This window comes from Hemitrygon akajei, chromosome 14 (genome assembly GCF_048418815.1).
Source record: "Hemitrygon akajei chromosome 14, sHemAka1.3, whole genome shotgun sequence".
Classification (NCBI taxonomy): Eukaryota; Metazoa; Chordata; class Chondrichthyes; order Myliobatiformes; family Dasyatidae; genus Hemitrygon; species Hemitrygon akajei.
Window position 1 is genome coordinate 18,899,427 of NC_133137.1, and position 18,035 is coordinate 18,917,461.

The following is an 18,035-nucleotide window of genomic DNA, read 5'->3' on the forward strand; positions in this document are numbered from 1 at the left end:
ATGTTCTTAGTCCCTTTTTGTGCTGCATCAGATCCAGAGTAACAATGATATTGCTCTCCTTATCCTTGTGTACTGGAAATGATATTAAACAACCTTGAATCACTGATAACTCAGTTGGTGGGTTTGCTGTACGTGTTGAGTGAACCAACATTCTTTAGAATTTGGAAGAGTGAGAGGTGATTTCATTGAAACTTACAACATTCTTATGGGCTGAACAGATTGGCTGTCGGGAATATGCCTCCAGAGTATGTGTCTAAAACCAAGGATCACAGTCTCAGATTAACAGCCGGGCAATTTGAAGCTGAGAATGTTTCAATGGTTCCATTTATTATCAGAGAATGTATACAGTATACAACCTGAAATTCGTACTCTTTGCAGACATCCTCGAAACAGAAGAAATCCCCAAAGAATGAATGACAGAAAAACCATGAAAACTCCAGAGCCCTCCTTCCCCATTGCATACATGAACAGCGGCAAAGCAGCATCAACAGAGAAGAGAGGATATTTGGAATTCAGTTGCCAAGAGGTTGTGGTGGCTCATTTAGTCTGAGTAAATTTATATCAGGGATTATTTAATATAATGAGGGTAAAAGCATATGGAATTAATGCAAGGAGATTAAAAATCAAAAATGATATTGATTATGGTGAAGTGGGCACAAGGAGCTGAATATAAAACAAACTGTTGGAGCAAATGAGTGGGTCAGGCAGCATCTGTGGAGCAAAGGAGGAAAGGCAAGTCTCTGGGCAGCCAATTTCTGCTCCAAACTCTTATGATCTTGTTACATTCTTGAAAATGTCATCCCTAATTGTGGATGCTGGAATTTGCATTAAGACAGCACTGTTGTAACACTTTCACAATTGGCAGCACTTGTGTTACAACTTAATGTCTGCAAATTTACCTTGATGTCACTTCCTATGGGTGTGTTTCTACATATAAAACTAACATTGACTTAGATACCTTGCAAAAGTTTGTAAAAATTGGGTTAGGGTACCTTGAAACCTACTCCATTGTTGTTTGCAAAGACAAACATATGATAAAGCAGGACCTTTAAAGCAGTTGCTATTGGAAGCTGAATGAGATGACTGCATTCTGTGTTTCATTGTTATACTGTCTGTCCCTTATTAAGCCACATGCAAGGGTGAGGAATAAGTGGCTGGTGACACCATAAACATATCTTTAATCACTGTGTTCGGAGGTCCTCTTGGTTTCTATTTTTATTGAGAGTCCATGCAGATATCAGATTGTGGTCTTGACTATGTATTCTACTATCTCAGCACCTGCAAGACTCTTTAGGCTTCTGGCAGTGTTGCAAATGATGAATAGAAATATGAAGGTTTTCTTAATGGAAACACACAGGCAGTCCAACATACTCAAACTTTATGTTGCTTTAATATTCACAAAAAAGTTAACCACAGCTTCTGATCATTTCAATTAAAGATATAAGTAAAATGAATAATATAAAGATATCAATCAATTAAAAATTTAACATATAGATTGCTGTCAGCTAGAATTTTAGAAGTTAGGCTAAACAATTTCACAGATGCAAAAGGTTAATCATTCCACAAGACTTCCATAATTAGTATGAAAATTAAAGAACTTTCATCAGAATTATTTGCTATTTTAAGTGGTTGTGTAAGTAACAGTTATTAGCCACAATGAACTAAACCAGTGTATTTATTGATTACAGTGTCAAAATTGCAGTAGAAATTTAGCAATTGTGAGAATGCAGATCTTACAGATCAGTAAAGATGCAAACTAAAAAATATATAAGTATTTAAAAATCATATGTAAATCTACTATTTATCTCCAGTGAAAACTGAGGTTAATCTGAACATATTGGGAGACTTATGTTGTCATTATAGTAAATACGCATCTTCTATAAACCTAAAGCTGAGCAAACCAAACAGGAAAATTTCACACAACACACACAAAATGCTGGTGGAACACAGCAGGCCAGGGAGCATCTATAGGGAGAAGCACTGTCGACATTTTAGGCCGAGACCCTTCATCAGGAAAATTTCACAAGCCATTTATCAGTTTTTGTAGCCCCTCTTTCCTGTTGTAAATCACATTGGTCCTCTATTTCTTCATTTTTCCTGGTTACTTCAAGAGACAGTTGAAAAAAAAAAGGTATTTCCTTTCTTTTTAAAATTTATAATTTAATTGATTTGTTTGCTTCTTTCCTCACTATTTGTCCAGCACAACACTCTTTATTGAGCACTTCACTAGACTGGCCTTTCTGTTTTAACTGCAGTTGGATGTAGTTAACTAAAGTAAATCTGAAATTGGTCAATATGCTTTAAATCTGAAACCTCTATTAAAAGATAAGACTATGTGAAGGGTTCAACCTGCAATGTTGATGTCATTTTCCTCTACAGATGCTCAATGCTCTCCATTGAGTTTATCCAGCTTTTTGTTTCTAGTTTTAGATGTCAGCATCGGCAGTCTCTTGTGTCTACTTGAAACATACAGTACATACAGTATGGTGCCAAGGTATAGTTACTGAAGAACTTCTCCGAGCTTGTTGCATTGTAGTGGCAGAGAAGTTTGTGAGTCCCTGAGATTCTGAGAGCGATGCTTTCTGGAACTTAGCTCCTGGTAGGTCGAGGGTGAGGTTCCAGACAAAGAGCAATTCAACCAAGACCTCAACATTGGAGGTGGCAAAAGCTGATGACACATCACAATGGGATGAAGGCTGCTAGTCGTCTTACATTCCATGTCACTGGACCCTGACTCCAATCTTTCAAGGACCCTCTGGTACATCAACCTCCCCAAATTAAACAAAGCCATGTACAGGCATTCTCTATTAAGGGAATAACTCCCTAGGAGTACAACATACTCAACTTAAGTGTTCACACTACTCTTGGGAAAAGGAAAATATAGTCCAATACTCTGCAACTTTTCATTTCCTGGAAAGTTATACTGAATGATTTTCATGTTAATGGTTAAACTAATGGATTGACACATTCAGATACACCTTCCTCTTTCTCTCACTGCTTTGCTTCCTGAATTATCTGTGAACTAAGTTTGTAAACTATGCACAATACATGTTTTATTTGAGGTTGAAGTTTATTAGCTTAGTGAACAAAGCCCACAGTTTAGCTACATTATTGTTCAGGGGAGGCAGAGGGGCCTGGGCCCGAGAGTGAGGAATGAGCCAATGTTTGACCGATTTAAGCACCGAGCCAGATTGAAAGGATCGGGGTGTCAGGGCTGGAGGCGAGGGGTGAGCCCGTGTTCAGCTCACTACTCAGTGCGTTGACTCATCTCTGCGCTGAACTGAGGTAACATAGTGGATAGCCCAACACTTTACGATACAGGCGAAGCAGGTTCAATTCCTGCTGCAGCCTCTAATGAGTTTGTAGATTCTCCCCGTAACCACTTGGGTTTTCTTTGGGTGCTCTGGTTTCCTCCCACGATCCAAAGACGCACCAGTCGATAGGTTAATTGGTCGTTGAAAATTGCCCTGTGATTAGGCTAGACTTCAATCAGGAGATTGCCCAGCAGCACAGCTCAAAGGGGCAAAAGGGCCTATTCCATGCTGTACCTCAATAAAAGAATAAAAGTGAAACTGGCTCCAGGACCAGCTGCAGTGTTGACTGGCCTCCTGGCTGTGAACTCACTTTGGTGAACTTTAGTTCTGAATGTTATTTGCTTCCTTTCATTGTTAGCACAATTTTTGGGGGGTTTTAACAGTATTCCTTTTTAATGGGTTGGGCTTCTTTGGTTTGTGGCAGTCTGTAGGGAGACAAATCTCAAGGTTGCATATAGCACGTATACATATAACAAATGTACTTTGGAACTTTGAGCAATTGCCACAGAGGTTGGAATATGAGTTTGCTTCATTCACATTCAGTACTCAGAATATTACACCAAAACACATCTGAAAGATGTGCCTAGATATGAAAATAGAGCTGGGGCCCATTGTAATTCTCTAACACAAACAGTTCCTACTTGACTCAGAACTGTTAAACAATGAGTTAGGGTTTGAAACGGACCACCTTCCTGGTCCATCTTTCAAAGCAGTCTTCTTCCCTGCGTCTACACCCCCTGCACATCCTTTCATACCCGCAAATCGATGCATCTCTGGCCTGTACGTAGCCAATACGAATAAGCAAAACCCTTTTGTGGAGAGAAATACTAACAGTTCATAATGTTTTTAAGTGAACACATTTCTCCTGAGCAACACACACACACACACACACACACACACACACACACACACACACACACACACACACACACACACACACACACACACACACACACACACACACACACACACACACACACACACACACACACACACACACACACACACACACACACACACACACACACACACACACACACACACACACACACACAAAGCCGGAGGAGCTCAGCAGGTCAGGCGCTGGAGGAGCTCAGCAGGTCAGGCGGCATCGCTGGATGGGAGTAAACCGTCGAAGTCTCGGCCGGAAATGTCGACTGTTTATTCCCATGCATCGATGCTGCGGGCCTGCTGAGCTCCTCCAGCTTTGTGTGTATCGCTCTAGATTTCCAGCATCTGTTTTACCTCTTGCGTCCAGGATTTCTGCTGATCTCAGTTGTAATATCTCTTTATCCTGAGACAGTTACAGCAGTTCCAGGCCATTCATCTGAGAGAAGAATTGTTTCAGGATTTCCAGCTTTGACTTTTTTATATGTTTCAAAGACCAGCACCAATCCATAGTGGAAGATGCTTCAGACCCTTTCAACAATGTCCTCCGTTGCCATTGATTTTATTGTTAACGACCTTTAATCAAAAGCATTTATGAAGTCAAGGGGAGCGAGAGCGGAGGTCCTCTCAGGAACGAGCGACGGTTCACAATAAACGCGGGAACGGCGGCCACTGTTACGGGCTGGAAGTTGCTATGTGTCTTACTGTACGAGGCACAGCAGCTGGGTGCAGGAGGCACATTTTACCACCTTCAGTGGCAAAGTGTGAAGCCATCCCGGTGATTTCCTGTGAATAACACACATAATGCTTCAGGAATTCAGCAGGCCAGGCAGCATCTATGGAAAAAAAGTAAATAGTCGACGTTCCGGGCCGAAACTTGGCCTGCTGAATTCCACCAACATTTTGTGTGTGTTGCTCGGATTTCCAAAATCTGCAGATTTTCTCTTGATTGTGGCTTCCAGTGAATAACTACTGATGCTCTCACACATTAAGAGAGTCCGTTTTATTATTGCGGACATCGATTGTTTTCAATGTGCGAATCTTAAATTCAATTTTTGATAGCAGTTTCTGCATTTTGAAATGCGGTTCAATGAGTCATCTCTTGCTTATCTCGGAAACCGTGGATGATCTCAGCGCAATCTTTCCAAAGTTAGACCTCATGACTTTAAAAAAAAAGTATTTCAAGTGTGGCAGTGCTTCCAAGAGCAGGTTGAGATAAAGCGCGCAGATAAATGGCAGAGCTTCACAAATTCTCCGATAATTCCGTTCGTAAGTGATCAAAAGTGTTGCACACTGAAGATCCTTGCGGTTCTACGCCTTGTTGCATTTCTTGCGCTGGATACAGTGAATGCTTTCTTCCTGGTCTGAATAATCTGCTATTGCGAGAAATAAGAGCTTGGTTCAAAGTTTCTTTAAACGTTGAACTTGAGAAGTAGTAAATAACTGGGTCCAGCACACTGTTCAAATAGGTTATGCACAGCGTATCGTAGAATATCTGAACACAGACGTCAAATAATTTGCTGTCATTTAAAGAGCTTGAGATTAAAACGGCGATTACAGCAGTATCGGTGGGTAGGAAGCAGATGAGGAACACTGCCGCCACAGCTATCACAAGCCTCATAGCTCTTTCATATTTAACTCTCATTTCAGATTTCATCTGTCTTAGCCTCCAGGTAATAGAGCACGTGGAGAACAGGATCACTGAAGCCGGTAAAATAAACTTGAAAACAATGAAAATAATATTAGTCCAAAACGCTGTGACGCTGAGAGGATGTTTTCTGCTAAATGGCTCACAGTTAGTTACGTTGTTATGTGGAAAGGTACGAGGTTCTACCAGAATGTGAACACACATTGACATTGTTAGAAGCCAGAGAACGATTGATAGCTTCACTGCAGTCCTTGTAGAGATCTTGTTCACTTTATGGTGAGGATGGATCACTTTGAAATAGCGATTAAGTGCCATAACTGTAAGGAAAACAACACTCTCTGTCCGGTTCAGAAATATCAGGAATATCTTCAGACGGCACGCAACATCACCAAATATCCACTTCTTCCCGCGTATGTAGTAATCGGCTCGAAATGGCAGGCAGCAGATTAGCAGAGTGTCGGCAATCGCCAGGCTCAGAGAATAGACGGTGTTTGGTCTCCAGGATTTAACGTGAAAACAGAAGATCCACAAGGCAATCACATTTCCAATGAATCCAAAGATAAATGTTAAAATAAGTATAGGCGGATTGTAGGCATAATAAATGTCCTTCACTGATGAAGTCTCGTTGGCCATTGTGCAGGGAATTGCTGTAAACTACTTAATTTGCAAACGGAATGAGAATAAAAATCTTGAAAGCTTTAGCTTTTGTAGTATGTTATTTTTCTCTATTGCGTCACGTTGGGAGGTTCAATACCAAAGCCACAGTCCTAAAAAGGAGGTGTAATTATGTCCAGTAGTCAGCACAGAATTGCCATGATCTTGCACTTTGTAGCTTACTTTTTCTTTTGGCAGCTTCTATACTGTTCCTGGATCATTGAGTGTGTGCTTTATAAGATAAACATTGCATTTCAAGTTTTAGTCCAATATACTTTCTCGGAAACACTTCCAACACTTTTAAGTAAGAAGATTGTCATTGCGCTCCATCCACCAGATATGATCTCAACAACTGCCCATAGCAATGAAGCATGATCTTCCAACATTTGTGTTCAATTTCCTTGGCAAAAAAAGAGTGACATTGTGACATTCCTCTGATTACTTCTTGTATATTCATTTAAGCCTTCAGCAAATCAGCAAAATCTGCCAACACCTTTAATGTGCACACTCATTCCTTGGTACACAGAGAGAGGATTATTTGAAGGCAAGCCCTCATTATTATCACCATGCTCGAGTTTACCATGATTCCCACTTGCCTGTTTGTCTTGGAGACATGGACAACCTAGAGGAGGCACTTCAAAAACCTGCCATATTATTCCAAAATAAATGTAAAGTATTTTAACAGCTAAACACTTGGCTATTACTAGTGTGCTATCCAGAACAACAGCATGGAATTTCTTTTATTTATTCATTTTGTTCCACCACTTTACCCAAAACTTTTGTTATTTATGGCCCTTACTCAGTATAAGAACATAAGAAATAGGAGCAGGAGTTGGCCATCCGGCCCATCGAGCCTGCCCTGCCATTCAATAAGATCATGGCGGATCTGCCCATAAACTCAACTGCATCTACTTGCCTTATCCCCATAGCCCTTAATTCCCTTACTATGTAAAAACCTATCTAACTGTTTCTTAAATACTTTGTATATTTAGTGAAGAAGCCTCAACTGCTTCCCTGGGCAGAGAATTTCACAGATTCACCACTCTCTGGGAAAAACAGTTTCTCCACATCTCTGGGGGTGGGGTGGCTCTGTTAGTGAGGAATGATATTCAGCCCCTTGCGAGGGGGGACATAGAATCAGGGGATGTAGAGTCAGTATGGATAGAACTGAGAAATTCTAAGGGTAGAAAGACCCTAATCTACAGGCCCCCAAACAGTAGTCTAGATGTAGGGTGTAAGTTGAATGAAGAGTTAAAATTGGCATGTCGCAAAGGTAATGATACAGTTGTCATGGGGGATTTCAACATGCAGGTAGACTGGGAGAATCAGGATGGTACTGGACCCCAAGAAAGGGAGTTTGTGGAGTGCCTCCGAGATGGATTCTTAGAACAGCTTGTACTGGAGCCTACCAGGGAGAAGGCAATTCTAGATTTAGTGTTGTGCAATGAACTGGATCTGATCAGGGACCTCGAGGTAAAGGAGCCATTAGGAGGTAGTGACCATAATATGATATGTTTTAACCTACAATTTGAGAAGGAGAAGGGAAAATCGGATGAGTCAGTATTACAGTTGAACAAAGGGAACTATGGAGCTATGAGGGAGGAGCTGGCCAAAGTTCAATGGAACAATACCCTAGCAGGGAAGATAGTGGAACAACAATGGCAGGTATTTCTAGGAAATAATGCAGAAGGTGCATTCCAAAGAGGAAGAAAGATCCTAAGGGAAGTAAGGGGCAGCCGTGGCTGACGAGGGAAGTAAAGGACAGTATAAAAATAAAAGAGAAGTATAACATAGCAAAGATGAGTGGGAAGCCGGACAACTGGGAAACTTTTAAGGAGCAACAGAAGATAACAAAAAAGGCAATACGCAGAGAAAAAATGAGGTACGAAGGCAAACTAGCCAAGAATATAAAGGAGGATAGTAAAAGCTTCTTTAGGTATGTGAAAAGCAAAAAAATAGTTAAGACCAAAATTGGGCCATTGAAGACAGAAACGGGTGAATTTATTATGGGGAACAAGGAAATGGCAGATGAGTTGAACAGGTACTTTGGATCTGTCTTCACTAGGGAAGACACAAACAATCTCCCAGATGTAATAGTGGCCAAAGAAACTAGGGTAATGGATAAACTGAAGGAAATTTATATTAGGCAAGAAATGGTGTTGGATAGACTGTTGAGTATGAAGGCTGATAAGTCCCCGGGACCTCATGGTCTGCATCCCAGGCTAATTAAGGAGGTGGCTCTAGAAATCGTGGACACATTGGTAATCATTTTCCAATGTTCTATAGATTCAGGATCAGTTCCTGCAGATTGGAGGGTGGCTAATATTGTCCCACTTTTCAAGAAAGGAGGGAGAGAGAAAACAGGGAATTATAGCCTGACATCAGTGGTGGGAAAGATGTTAGAGTCAATTATAAAAGAGGAAATTACGTCACATTTGGATAGCAGTAATAGGATCAGTCCGAGTCAGCGTGGATTTACGAAGGGAAAATTATGCTTGACTAATCTTCTGGAGTTTTTTGAGGATGTAACTATGAAAATGGACAAGGGAGAGCCAGTGGATATAGTGTACCTGGACTTTCAGAAAGCTTTTGATAAAGTCCCACATAGGAGATTAGTGGGCAAAATTAGGGCACATGGTATTAGGGGCAGAGTACTGACATGGATTGAAAATTGGCTGGCTGACAGGAAACTAAGAGTAGTGATTAACGGGTCCCTTTCAGAATGGCAGGCTGTGACCAGTGGGGTACCGCAAGGTTCAGTGCTGGGACCATAGCTGTTTACAATATACATTAATGATTTAGATGAAGGGATTAAAGAAACATTAGCAAATTTGCTGATGACACAAAGCTGGGTGGCAGTGTGAAATGTCAGGAGGATGTTATGAGAATGCAGGGTGACTTGGACTGGCTAGGTGAGTGGGCAAATGTATGGCAGATGCAGTTTAATGTGGATAAATGTGAGGTTATCCACTTTGGTGGCAAGAACAGGAAAGCAGATTACTATCTAAATGGAGTCAAGATAGAAAAAGGGGAAGTACAACGAGATCTAGGTGTTCTTGTACATCAGTCAATGAAAGCAAGCATGCACATACAGCAGGCAGTGAAGAAAGCTAATGGCATGCTGGCCTTTACAACAAGAGGAATTGAGTATAGGAGTAAAGAGGTCCTTCTGCAGCTGTACAGGGCCCTGGTGAGACCACACCTGGAGTATTGTGTTTGGTTTTGGTCTCCAAATTTGAGGAGGGACATTCTTGCTATTGAGGGAGTGCAGCGTAGGTTCACAAGGTTAATTCCCGGAATAGCGGGACTGTCATATATTGAAAGATTGGAGCGACTGGGCTTGTATACACTGGAATTTGTAAGGATGAGAGGGGATCTGATTGAAGCATATAAGATTATTAAGGGATTGGACACGCTGGAGACAGGAAGCATGTTCCCGCTGATAGGTGAGTCCAGAACTAGAGGCCACAGTTTAAGAATAAGGGGTAGGCCATTTAGAACAGAGATGCAGAAAAACTTTTTCACCCAGAGAGTGGTGGATATGCGGGCTCTGCCCCAGAAGGCAGTGGAGGCCAAGTCTCTGGATGCTTTCAAGAGAGAGTTAGATAGAGCTCTTATAGATAGCAGGGTCAAGGGATATGGGGAGAGGGCAGGAAAGGGGTACTGATTGTCTATGATCAGCCATGATCACATTGAATGGTGGTGCTGGCTAGAAGGGCTGAATGGCCTACTCCTGCACCTACTGTCTATTGTCTATTGTCTATTGTCCTAAATCTTCTCCCCTGAATCTTGAGGCAATGTCCCCTAGTTCTAGTCTCACCTACCAATGGGAACAACTTTTCTACTTCTATCTCATCTATCCCTTTCAAAATTTTGTATGTTTCTATAAGATCCCCTATCATTCTTCTGAACTCCAGAGAGCATAGTTCCAGGTGACTCAATCTCTCCTCATAGGTTAACCCCTTCATCCCTGGAATCAACCTGGTGAACCTCCTCTGCACTGCCTCCAAAGCCAGTATATCCTTCCACAAGTATGGAGAACAGAACTGCACACAGTACTCCAGGTGTGGTCTCACCAGTGCCCTGCATAGTTGCAGCATGACCTCCCTGCTCTTGAATTCAATCCCTCTAGCAATGAAGGCCAGCATTCCGTTTGCCTTCTTAATAACCTGTTGTACCTGCAAGCCAATTTTTTGCGATTCATGCACAAGCACTCCCAAGTCCCTCTGCACAACAGAATGCTACAATGTTTCACCATTTAAATAATAATCTGTTCTTCTATTATTCCTTCTAATTAAGAATGATGTGCTCGAAAGCTTTGATTTGATGACAAACTCCTATGCTCGGCTTGAATGGACAACCCTGGAAAAGGTAGAGAATACAGGCCAGTCCGTCACAGATAAAGCCCGCCCCACCATTGAGCAGATCTACATGGAGCTGTGTCTCAGGAAAGCAGCATCCACCATCAGGGACCCCCACCACTCAAGACATGCTCTTTTCTCACTGCTGCCATTAGAAAGAAGCTGCAGGAGCCTCAGCACTCATCCCAGCAGGTTAACAAATAATTACTACCCCGCAACCATCAGGCTCTTGAAGCAAATGGAATAACTTCACTCAATTTCACCAGACCTATTATTGAAATAATCCCACAACCTATGGACTCACTTTCAAGGACTCTTCATCTCATGTTGTTCATACTTGTTGCTTACTTGTTTAATATTATTATTTCTTTCTTTCTGTATTTGCACAGTTTGTTGACTTTTGCACACTGGTTGAAGTTGGTGTGGCCTTTCATTGATTCTATTATGGTTATTATTCTATTCTGGATTTATTGTGTACGCCTGAAAGAAAATGAATCTCAGGATTGTATATGGTGACATATATGTACTTTGATAATAAATCTGCTTTGAACTTTGAACTTCTGAACTTTGCCTGTGCTACTTTCTCCATGGTGATGATGATCATCATCATTGTCAGATTGCTGGAGGGTAACCATGTAACACCTGTCAGGAAGTAGTGCAGCTACTGAAGAATTGAAGGATGCCCACTATGACATTTTAACCCATTCCAGTTTTGGAACCATAGCAACTCAGCTGAGTGAGAGATTTACATTTAGTAGTTGCTGCCTTCAGTGGGATGCCAAGTGCAATAAATGATATCTACATTGAACTTCAGCTTCCTACAATTTACAAATGCAAATATCTGTGCAGGCAGGAATTCAACTCTCTTAATCTGTGACAATTAATCCATAAATCTTTGGAATGTGGAAAGGAAACAGAGCATATTGGGTAATCTGTTTTAAGGACACTGCACTTTCTTAGAATCGTGCACCATGAGAAGGCCAGTTAACCCATCATGCAAATACTAGCTCTTCTAACAGATTTCCAATAACTGCCACTCCCTTTTACCATAATCATGTCAGGTTTCTCCTTTTTAATTATATCTCCAGTTTGCTTCTGAAAATGATCACTAGAGACAGCAAAATATATTCTGTGAATAAAGTGCTTTCAGATATCTTGAATCTCCAATATGCACACATCTAAATCTGGAAAAAATTTACAGTTTTACACACAGATCGTCTCCATGGTACGCAGGACTCCATTCCTGTTAAATGTACATAACCCAGGCAGTTCACAAGTTGACAATGCAGTTGCAAACTGGGTTCCCGGAAGATTCCAGCAGCCAGAAGATCCATCCCACCCGTCTCACAAACACTTGCTCTAATTTATGGACTGGCAATAAATCAGACTTCATACCTGAGTTTCTCTCAATTGTGTTAAACTTTACTTTAAAATGTTGCATGCACATACAACTGCAGCACAGCAGTGGAAATTACGAGCCACTTCAAACTCCTGGGAGTGCCCATCTTGCACAACACCTCATGTCTCAGAACATGTTCCACATAATCAGGAGAGCTCACCAACACCTTTACTTTCTGAAGATGCTGAAGAGAGATGGAGCATGCATGTTGATGCTCGCATCATTCCACGGATGTGCAATAGAGAGCACCCTAACAAGCTGCGTCACTACATGGTATGGTAACCGGCACTCCAGTGGGCAGGAAGGCTTTATAATGGGTAGTCAAATCTGCCCAGTGCATCACCGGTATCAGCCTACCACCATCGAGGGCAGATGTACACTCCCATCACAGACAAGACTAGGTAGGATCCATGTCAGGACCACAAGAATCAAAAACAGTTAACTGGGTTGGTGGGTTTGCTGCACAAGTCAAGTGAACCAACAATCTTTAGAATTTAGAGGAGTGAGAGGTGATTTCAATGAAGCTTACAACATTCTTATGGGCTTAACAGATTGGCTGTTGGGAATATGCCTCCAGAGTATGTGTCTAAAACCAAGGATCACAGTCTCAGATTAACAGCCGGGCAATTTGAAGCTGAGAATGTTTCAATGGTTCCATTTATTATCAAGGAATGTATACAGTATACAACCTGAAATTCATACTCTTTGCAGACATCCTCGAAACAGAAGAAATCCCCAAAGAATGAATGACAGAAAAACCATGAAAACTCCAGAGCCCTCCTTCCCCATTGCATACACGAACAGCGGCAAAGCAGCATCAACAGAGAAGAGAGAATATTTGGAATTCAGTTGCCAAGAGGTTGTGGTGGCTCATTTAGTCTGATTAAATTTATATCAGGGACTACTAAATATAATGGGATTAAAAGCATATGTAATTAATGCACTAAGATTGAAAATAAAAATGATGTTGATTATGGTGAAGTGGGCACAAGGAGCTGAACATAAAACAAATTGTTGGAGTAAAAGAGTGGGTCAGGCAGCATCTGTGGAGCAAAGAAGGAAAGGCAAGGCTCTGGGCAGCCAATTTCTGCTCCAACCTCTTATGATCTTGTTACATTCTTGGAAATAGCATCACTGATTGTGGATGCTGGAGTTCACAATAAGACAGCACTGTTGTAACACTTTCACAATTGGCAACACTTACAACTTAATGTCTGCACATTTACCTTGATGTCACTTCCTATTGGTGTGTTTCTACATATAAAACTAATGTTGACTTAGATACCTTGCAAAAGTTTGTAAAAATTGGCTTAGGGGGCATCTTGAAACCTACTCCATTGTTGTTTGCAAAGACAAACATATGATAAAGCAGGACCTTTAAAGCAGTTGCTATTGGAAGCTGAATGAGATGACTGCATTCTGTGTTTCATTGTTATACTGTCTGTCCCTTATTAAGCCACATGCAAGGGTGAGGAATAAGTGGCTGGTGACACCATAAACATATCTTTAATCACTGTGTTCGGAGGTCCTCTTGGTTTCTATTTTTATTGAGAGTCCATGCAGATATCAGATTGTGGTCTTGACTATGTATTCTACTATCTCAGCACCTGCAAGACTCTTTAGGCTTCTGGCAGTGTTGCAAATGATGAATAGAAATATGAAGGCTTTCTTGACAGTGTTACGTTCCCCAGTAACCGGGTGACTTATCAGCAAAGATAGATAGGTCCGCTGAAGCCTGATGCTACTATTTTCAAAAGTTTTTATTTATAAAGGGGCACAAACGTATGATTAATACAAAACATTCAGATCATATACATCGTCACAACTCAATCTAAAGCACAGGTATAGTAATAATCAATCAGAAATAAGCTCTATCGTTGTCTAGGGGTAATGTAGATATATATTGTTTACTGGATATCTAAAAGTCTTTTGCGGTCACTGCAGTTCCACCAGCTGCCGTCGTTGTGGTGTCGCGTTGGTGCACTTTTGTTAGAAAGAGAGAGAGAGATGGGATGAAACAGTTACCCAACCGGTTTTCCAACCTGGAGGAGTTCGGTTTGTCGGAGCCTCATTGGGGGAATGAACGCTCATCTGTGGCCTCCCCTGTAGCTAAGCCGTTCTTCCGTTGTGGGGTCGCCAATCCCAGGCAAGGAAAAGACGCACACGAACCCCACCACCGGCTGTCGCTATCAAAACGCTGTCACAGGATTTCTAGCGTGTCTTCTGGTGCGTCTGAAGGGGTCCTCCCCCCCAGACCTTCCTTTATACTTCCTCACGGGACCGCCGGTGTCAATCTCTCTCAACCAGCCCACTTTGCCCGAGGGCTTTACACGTGGTCTTCATGAGACAATAGTCAGAGTCACTTTATTCTGCTTCCCGGGGGAACGTGGTCTTCCGCACGTCTCCCTCTCTCTTGGGTCATTTGACCCCCCCTTGACTAGGGCTCTTGCGATTCTCACAAAGGAGGGGGCTGGGGTCATAACACCTCCCCTCTTAAACTAACACAATACACAAGCTCCTCTCTTCACAGAGTACTACCGTTATACATTCAAGTCAGTATCTAAACAAGTAACAATTACAGTGCCCCTTTCTTTAATATCTTAACCTCACGTACCATACTAAAGTCTGGTAGCATCAAACTTCAGCTCAATAACCACCTATTTTTATTTATTTTCTTCAGCCACACAACTAAGGAGGTGTGATCTTAGCTTAGGTGCATCTACAAAAGTTTATACAAATGCTAATCGTTTCGGTCGTGTTATTTCACCGGCAGGTCTCCAAAGGGGTTGTCTTTATTATTCACAGGCTTTGGTGCAAACCCGTACAACCGGCGTTGCTGTTTAAAAATGGCATTTCTATTAACCATCGCCTTTTTTCCAGTGAGTCCCCCCCCCCCCCCCCTTGGGGAACTTGAGTAATTTGGCGAGGTACTCTCCCACCTTTCCTTTCCACAAGGGTTATTCTCTTAACTCCGTGTCCCCAACCTAGTCCATCATGAGAATTTCCACCCAATTCTTTAATGCTACACAGGTAGTTAACGCTTTTGTCAAAACCATGCAGGCTGATGGGTTTCAGTTCGAACATTTTTCCCCGGCCGCATTTAAATTTCGGCTTCCTCACAGCGCTTCCTTGAATAACAATAGCGCGTGAGGCCCCTTTACATTCCAAATCAACCTGTAATCGATGTGCAGGCATCAATCTAGACTTTAACTTTTTTTCCTTCGATTTGGGAACTACAGATTTACTGTTCTCCTCCACAACAACAGTTATCTCCCCATTCGTAAACTCCACATTAACTCTGAACACCCCCTTCAGCACAACCATCTGGGAACTCACACTTCCCAAGGTTAACCCTTTCTTCCCCGAACCAAGTCTATCTGATCCAAAAGGACGGCCGTCTCGTCCAGCCGAGTCAAATACCTCAGACTTTTTCTGAGCTCCGTGACTAGGTTTAGGACCACGGGCCTCCCCCTCTTGGACACACTCAAACGGGGCATTGGCCTCTTCCAGGCTTTCAATCCCCATACCCTTTTCAAATTCTAACTTCCTCTGATCCTCCCAGTTACTCTCTGGGCAACTCACTTCCGAAGTAAACTCAACCCCTTGGGCTGGAACAACCTCATCTGCCAATCCAGCAGACTTCTTCAAGGTAATGGCATCCTTTTCATCGAGGACTGCCCTCATTTCATTATCGGGAACACCTTTAGACTCATCCAGGTCCAACCCTGGACCTTTTAACAGCTTTATCTGTTTCTCATCTTTATTTCCTACCTTTAGGACCTTTTTCTTCGCTAAAGGAGGATCTACCTTCTCTCCTTTCTCTCCTTTATCCCCTTTTACCTTACTATTCCTCGTTTTACCACCCTCGAAACCCTCGTGGCACAGGGTCGGTAAAAAAGTCTGAGCCAATTTTAAACTGCTCGCTTTCTCAGCTGCCGCTCTCAACAGGCTGCTAGTGTCCGCGCATGCGGGATAGCTCGGGGACTCTATGGGCCGGCCTCAACTCTCACGGGCTGGGTTGTCAGCTTCACGGCTGCTCCAATCTTCCCACCCGCTAGGTCGTTACCCAGAAGGACGTCCACGCCTTCCCCCGGCAACTCCGGCAGGACCCCCATTCCCACTGGTCCCGACACCAACTCACAATCTAGAAGGACCCTATGCAAAGGCACTACCTCAGTCCAGTTTCCTATGCCTCTCAGGGCTACCTCTCCCGTCCGAGGTCCGAATTGTAATACGTTACGGCTAATTAATGATAGCTCCGCCCCCGTGTCTCTCCAAATTCGTACGGGGATAGGCGGGTCCCCCCTCCTCACAGACACTGTTCCGGGTGACAGATAAATCTCCGACCCCTCGCGCTCTCTGCTCCCCTGGGACCCTCTTGCCGATTTTCTGATTACCACTGCACGCCCGATAGGGATCGCTGCTCTCTCTCTCTCTGGCTCCTTTCTCGGAGCAAAGCATTTAGATGCAATATGACCCACCTTTCCACAATTAAAACAGGTTAAACCAGGAAATCTCCAGGTTTCCTGCCTGTTATCCTCACTTTTCCTGCTAGCTCCCGGCAGGATCTCCGCCTCAGCCGGCGGGCTTTCCCTACCATTCCGACGGTCTCTTGGGTAACTTTTTGGCGAGGAAAACTTTGTCTTGTGGGTTAGGGCATATTCATCTGCGAACCTAGCAATTTCTGAGAGGGACTGATTCGTCCTCTCATTTAAATACATTCGGATCTCTTCCGGAACACAACCTTTAAATTCCTCAATCAAAAATAAGTCCCTGAGACGCCCATAATTCTCGGCCACCTTCTCCGCGGTGCACCAACGGTCCAAGAGCACACCCTTCTCATGGGCTAGCTCGGTATACGTTTGATTCCACCCTTTCCTTAAATTTCGGAACCTTTGTCTATACGCCTCAGGTACTAACTCGTAACCTCTGATAATGGCCTCCTTTACTTGGTCATAATTCCCTTCCCCTTCTGGGGGCAGCGCGGCATATACCCGCTGTGCTTTCCCTCGTAACACACTTTGTAACAACGCCACCCACTGCTCTCTGGGCCACTTCTGATTCACTGCCACCTTCTCAAAAAGCAAGAAATAACTATCAACATCCGTCTCCTCGAAGGGGGGGACCAACCTCAACGCCCGACTAACATCAAAACCCTCCTCTCTCTCTTGCCCTTGAGCTCTTCGCTCTTGCTTTCGCCTGTCCAGCTCCAATTCATGGCTCCTTTGTTTCTCTTTCTCTTCTGCTTCTGCTTCTAGCTGCTTTAGCTGGAGCTCATGACCCCGTTTCATCTCTAATTCCTTTAGTTTGAACACCTGCTCCCTTTCCTCAGCCTTTTCCTTTGCAGCCCGTTCCTCAGCCCGTTCCTTTTCCTTTGCAGCTGCTTCTAGCTGCTTTACTTGAAGATCATGTTCCAACCTTACTTTCTCCAACTCTAACTGATCTGTCCCACTTGCTAATCTCTTTTCGGGGATATTTTCCAAATTCTCAGCTGCAAACACCTCCTTCCCAATGTAATACTGATTTATGACCCCTCGCACTTCCTGCTTTTTCATTGATGACCTCACCTCTGCGAGGCCTAACCCCTTTGCCAGATTTACCAAGTCTGATTTGGTAGCCGTCCCTAGCGCCTCTACAGTCGGATTTCTCATAAATTCACCCACATCCATCTTTGCTGGTTTCCTGTCTGGCTACCTGCGTAACCAGATTTAAGTTTGGACTTACAGCCCGATTCACTGACCCTCCCCTTTGGTTTCAAATCCGGGACGAGC

General features: G+C 43.0%; 1 protein-coding gene across 1 annotated transcript; it reads right to left on the minus strand.

Annotated features, from left to right (window-relative positions):
* Positions 1–4,492: 4,492 nt before the first annotated feature.
* LOC140738966 (hydroxycarboxylic acid receptor 2-like) lies at positions 4,493–6,508 on the minus strand. The gene has a single exon (XM_073066969.1). It carries the CDS (start codon positions 6,481–6,483, stop codon positions 5,446–5,448), a length of 1,038 nt encoding a protein of 345 aa, XP_072923070.1. The 5' UTR covers positions 6,484–6,508; the 3' UTR covers positions 4,493–5,445.
* Positions 6,509–18,035: the final 11,527 nt, after the last annotated feature.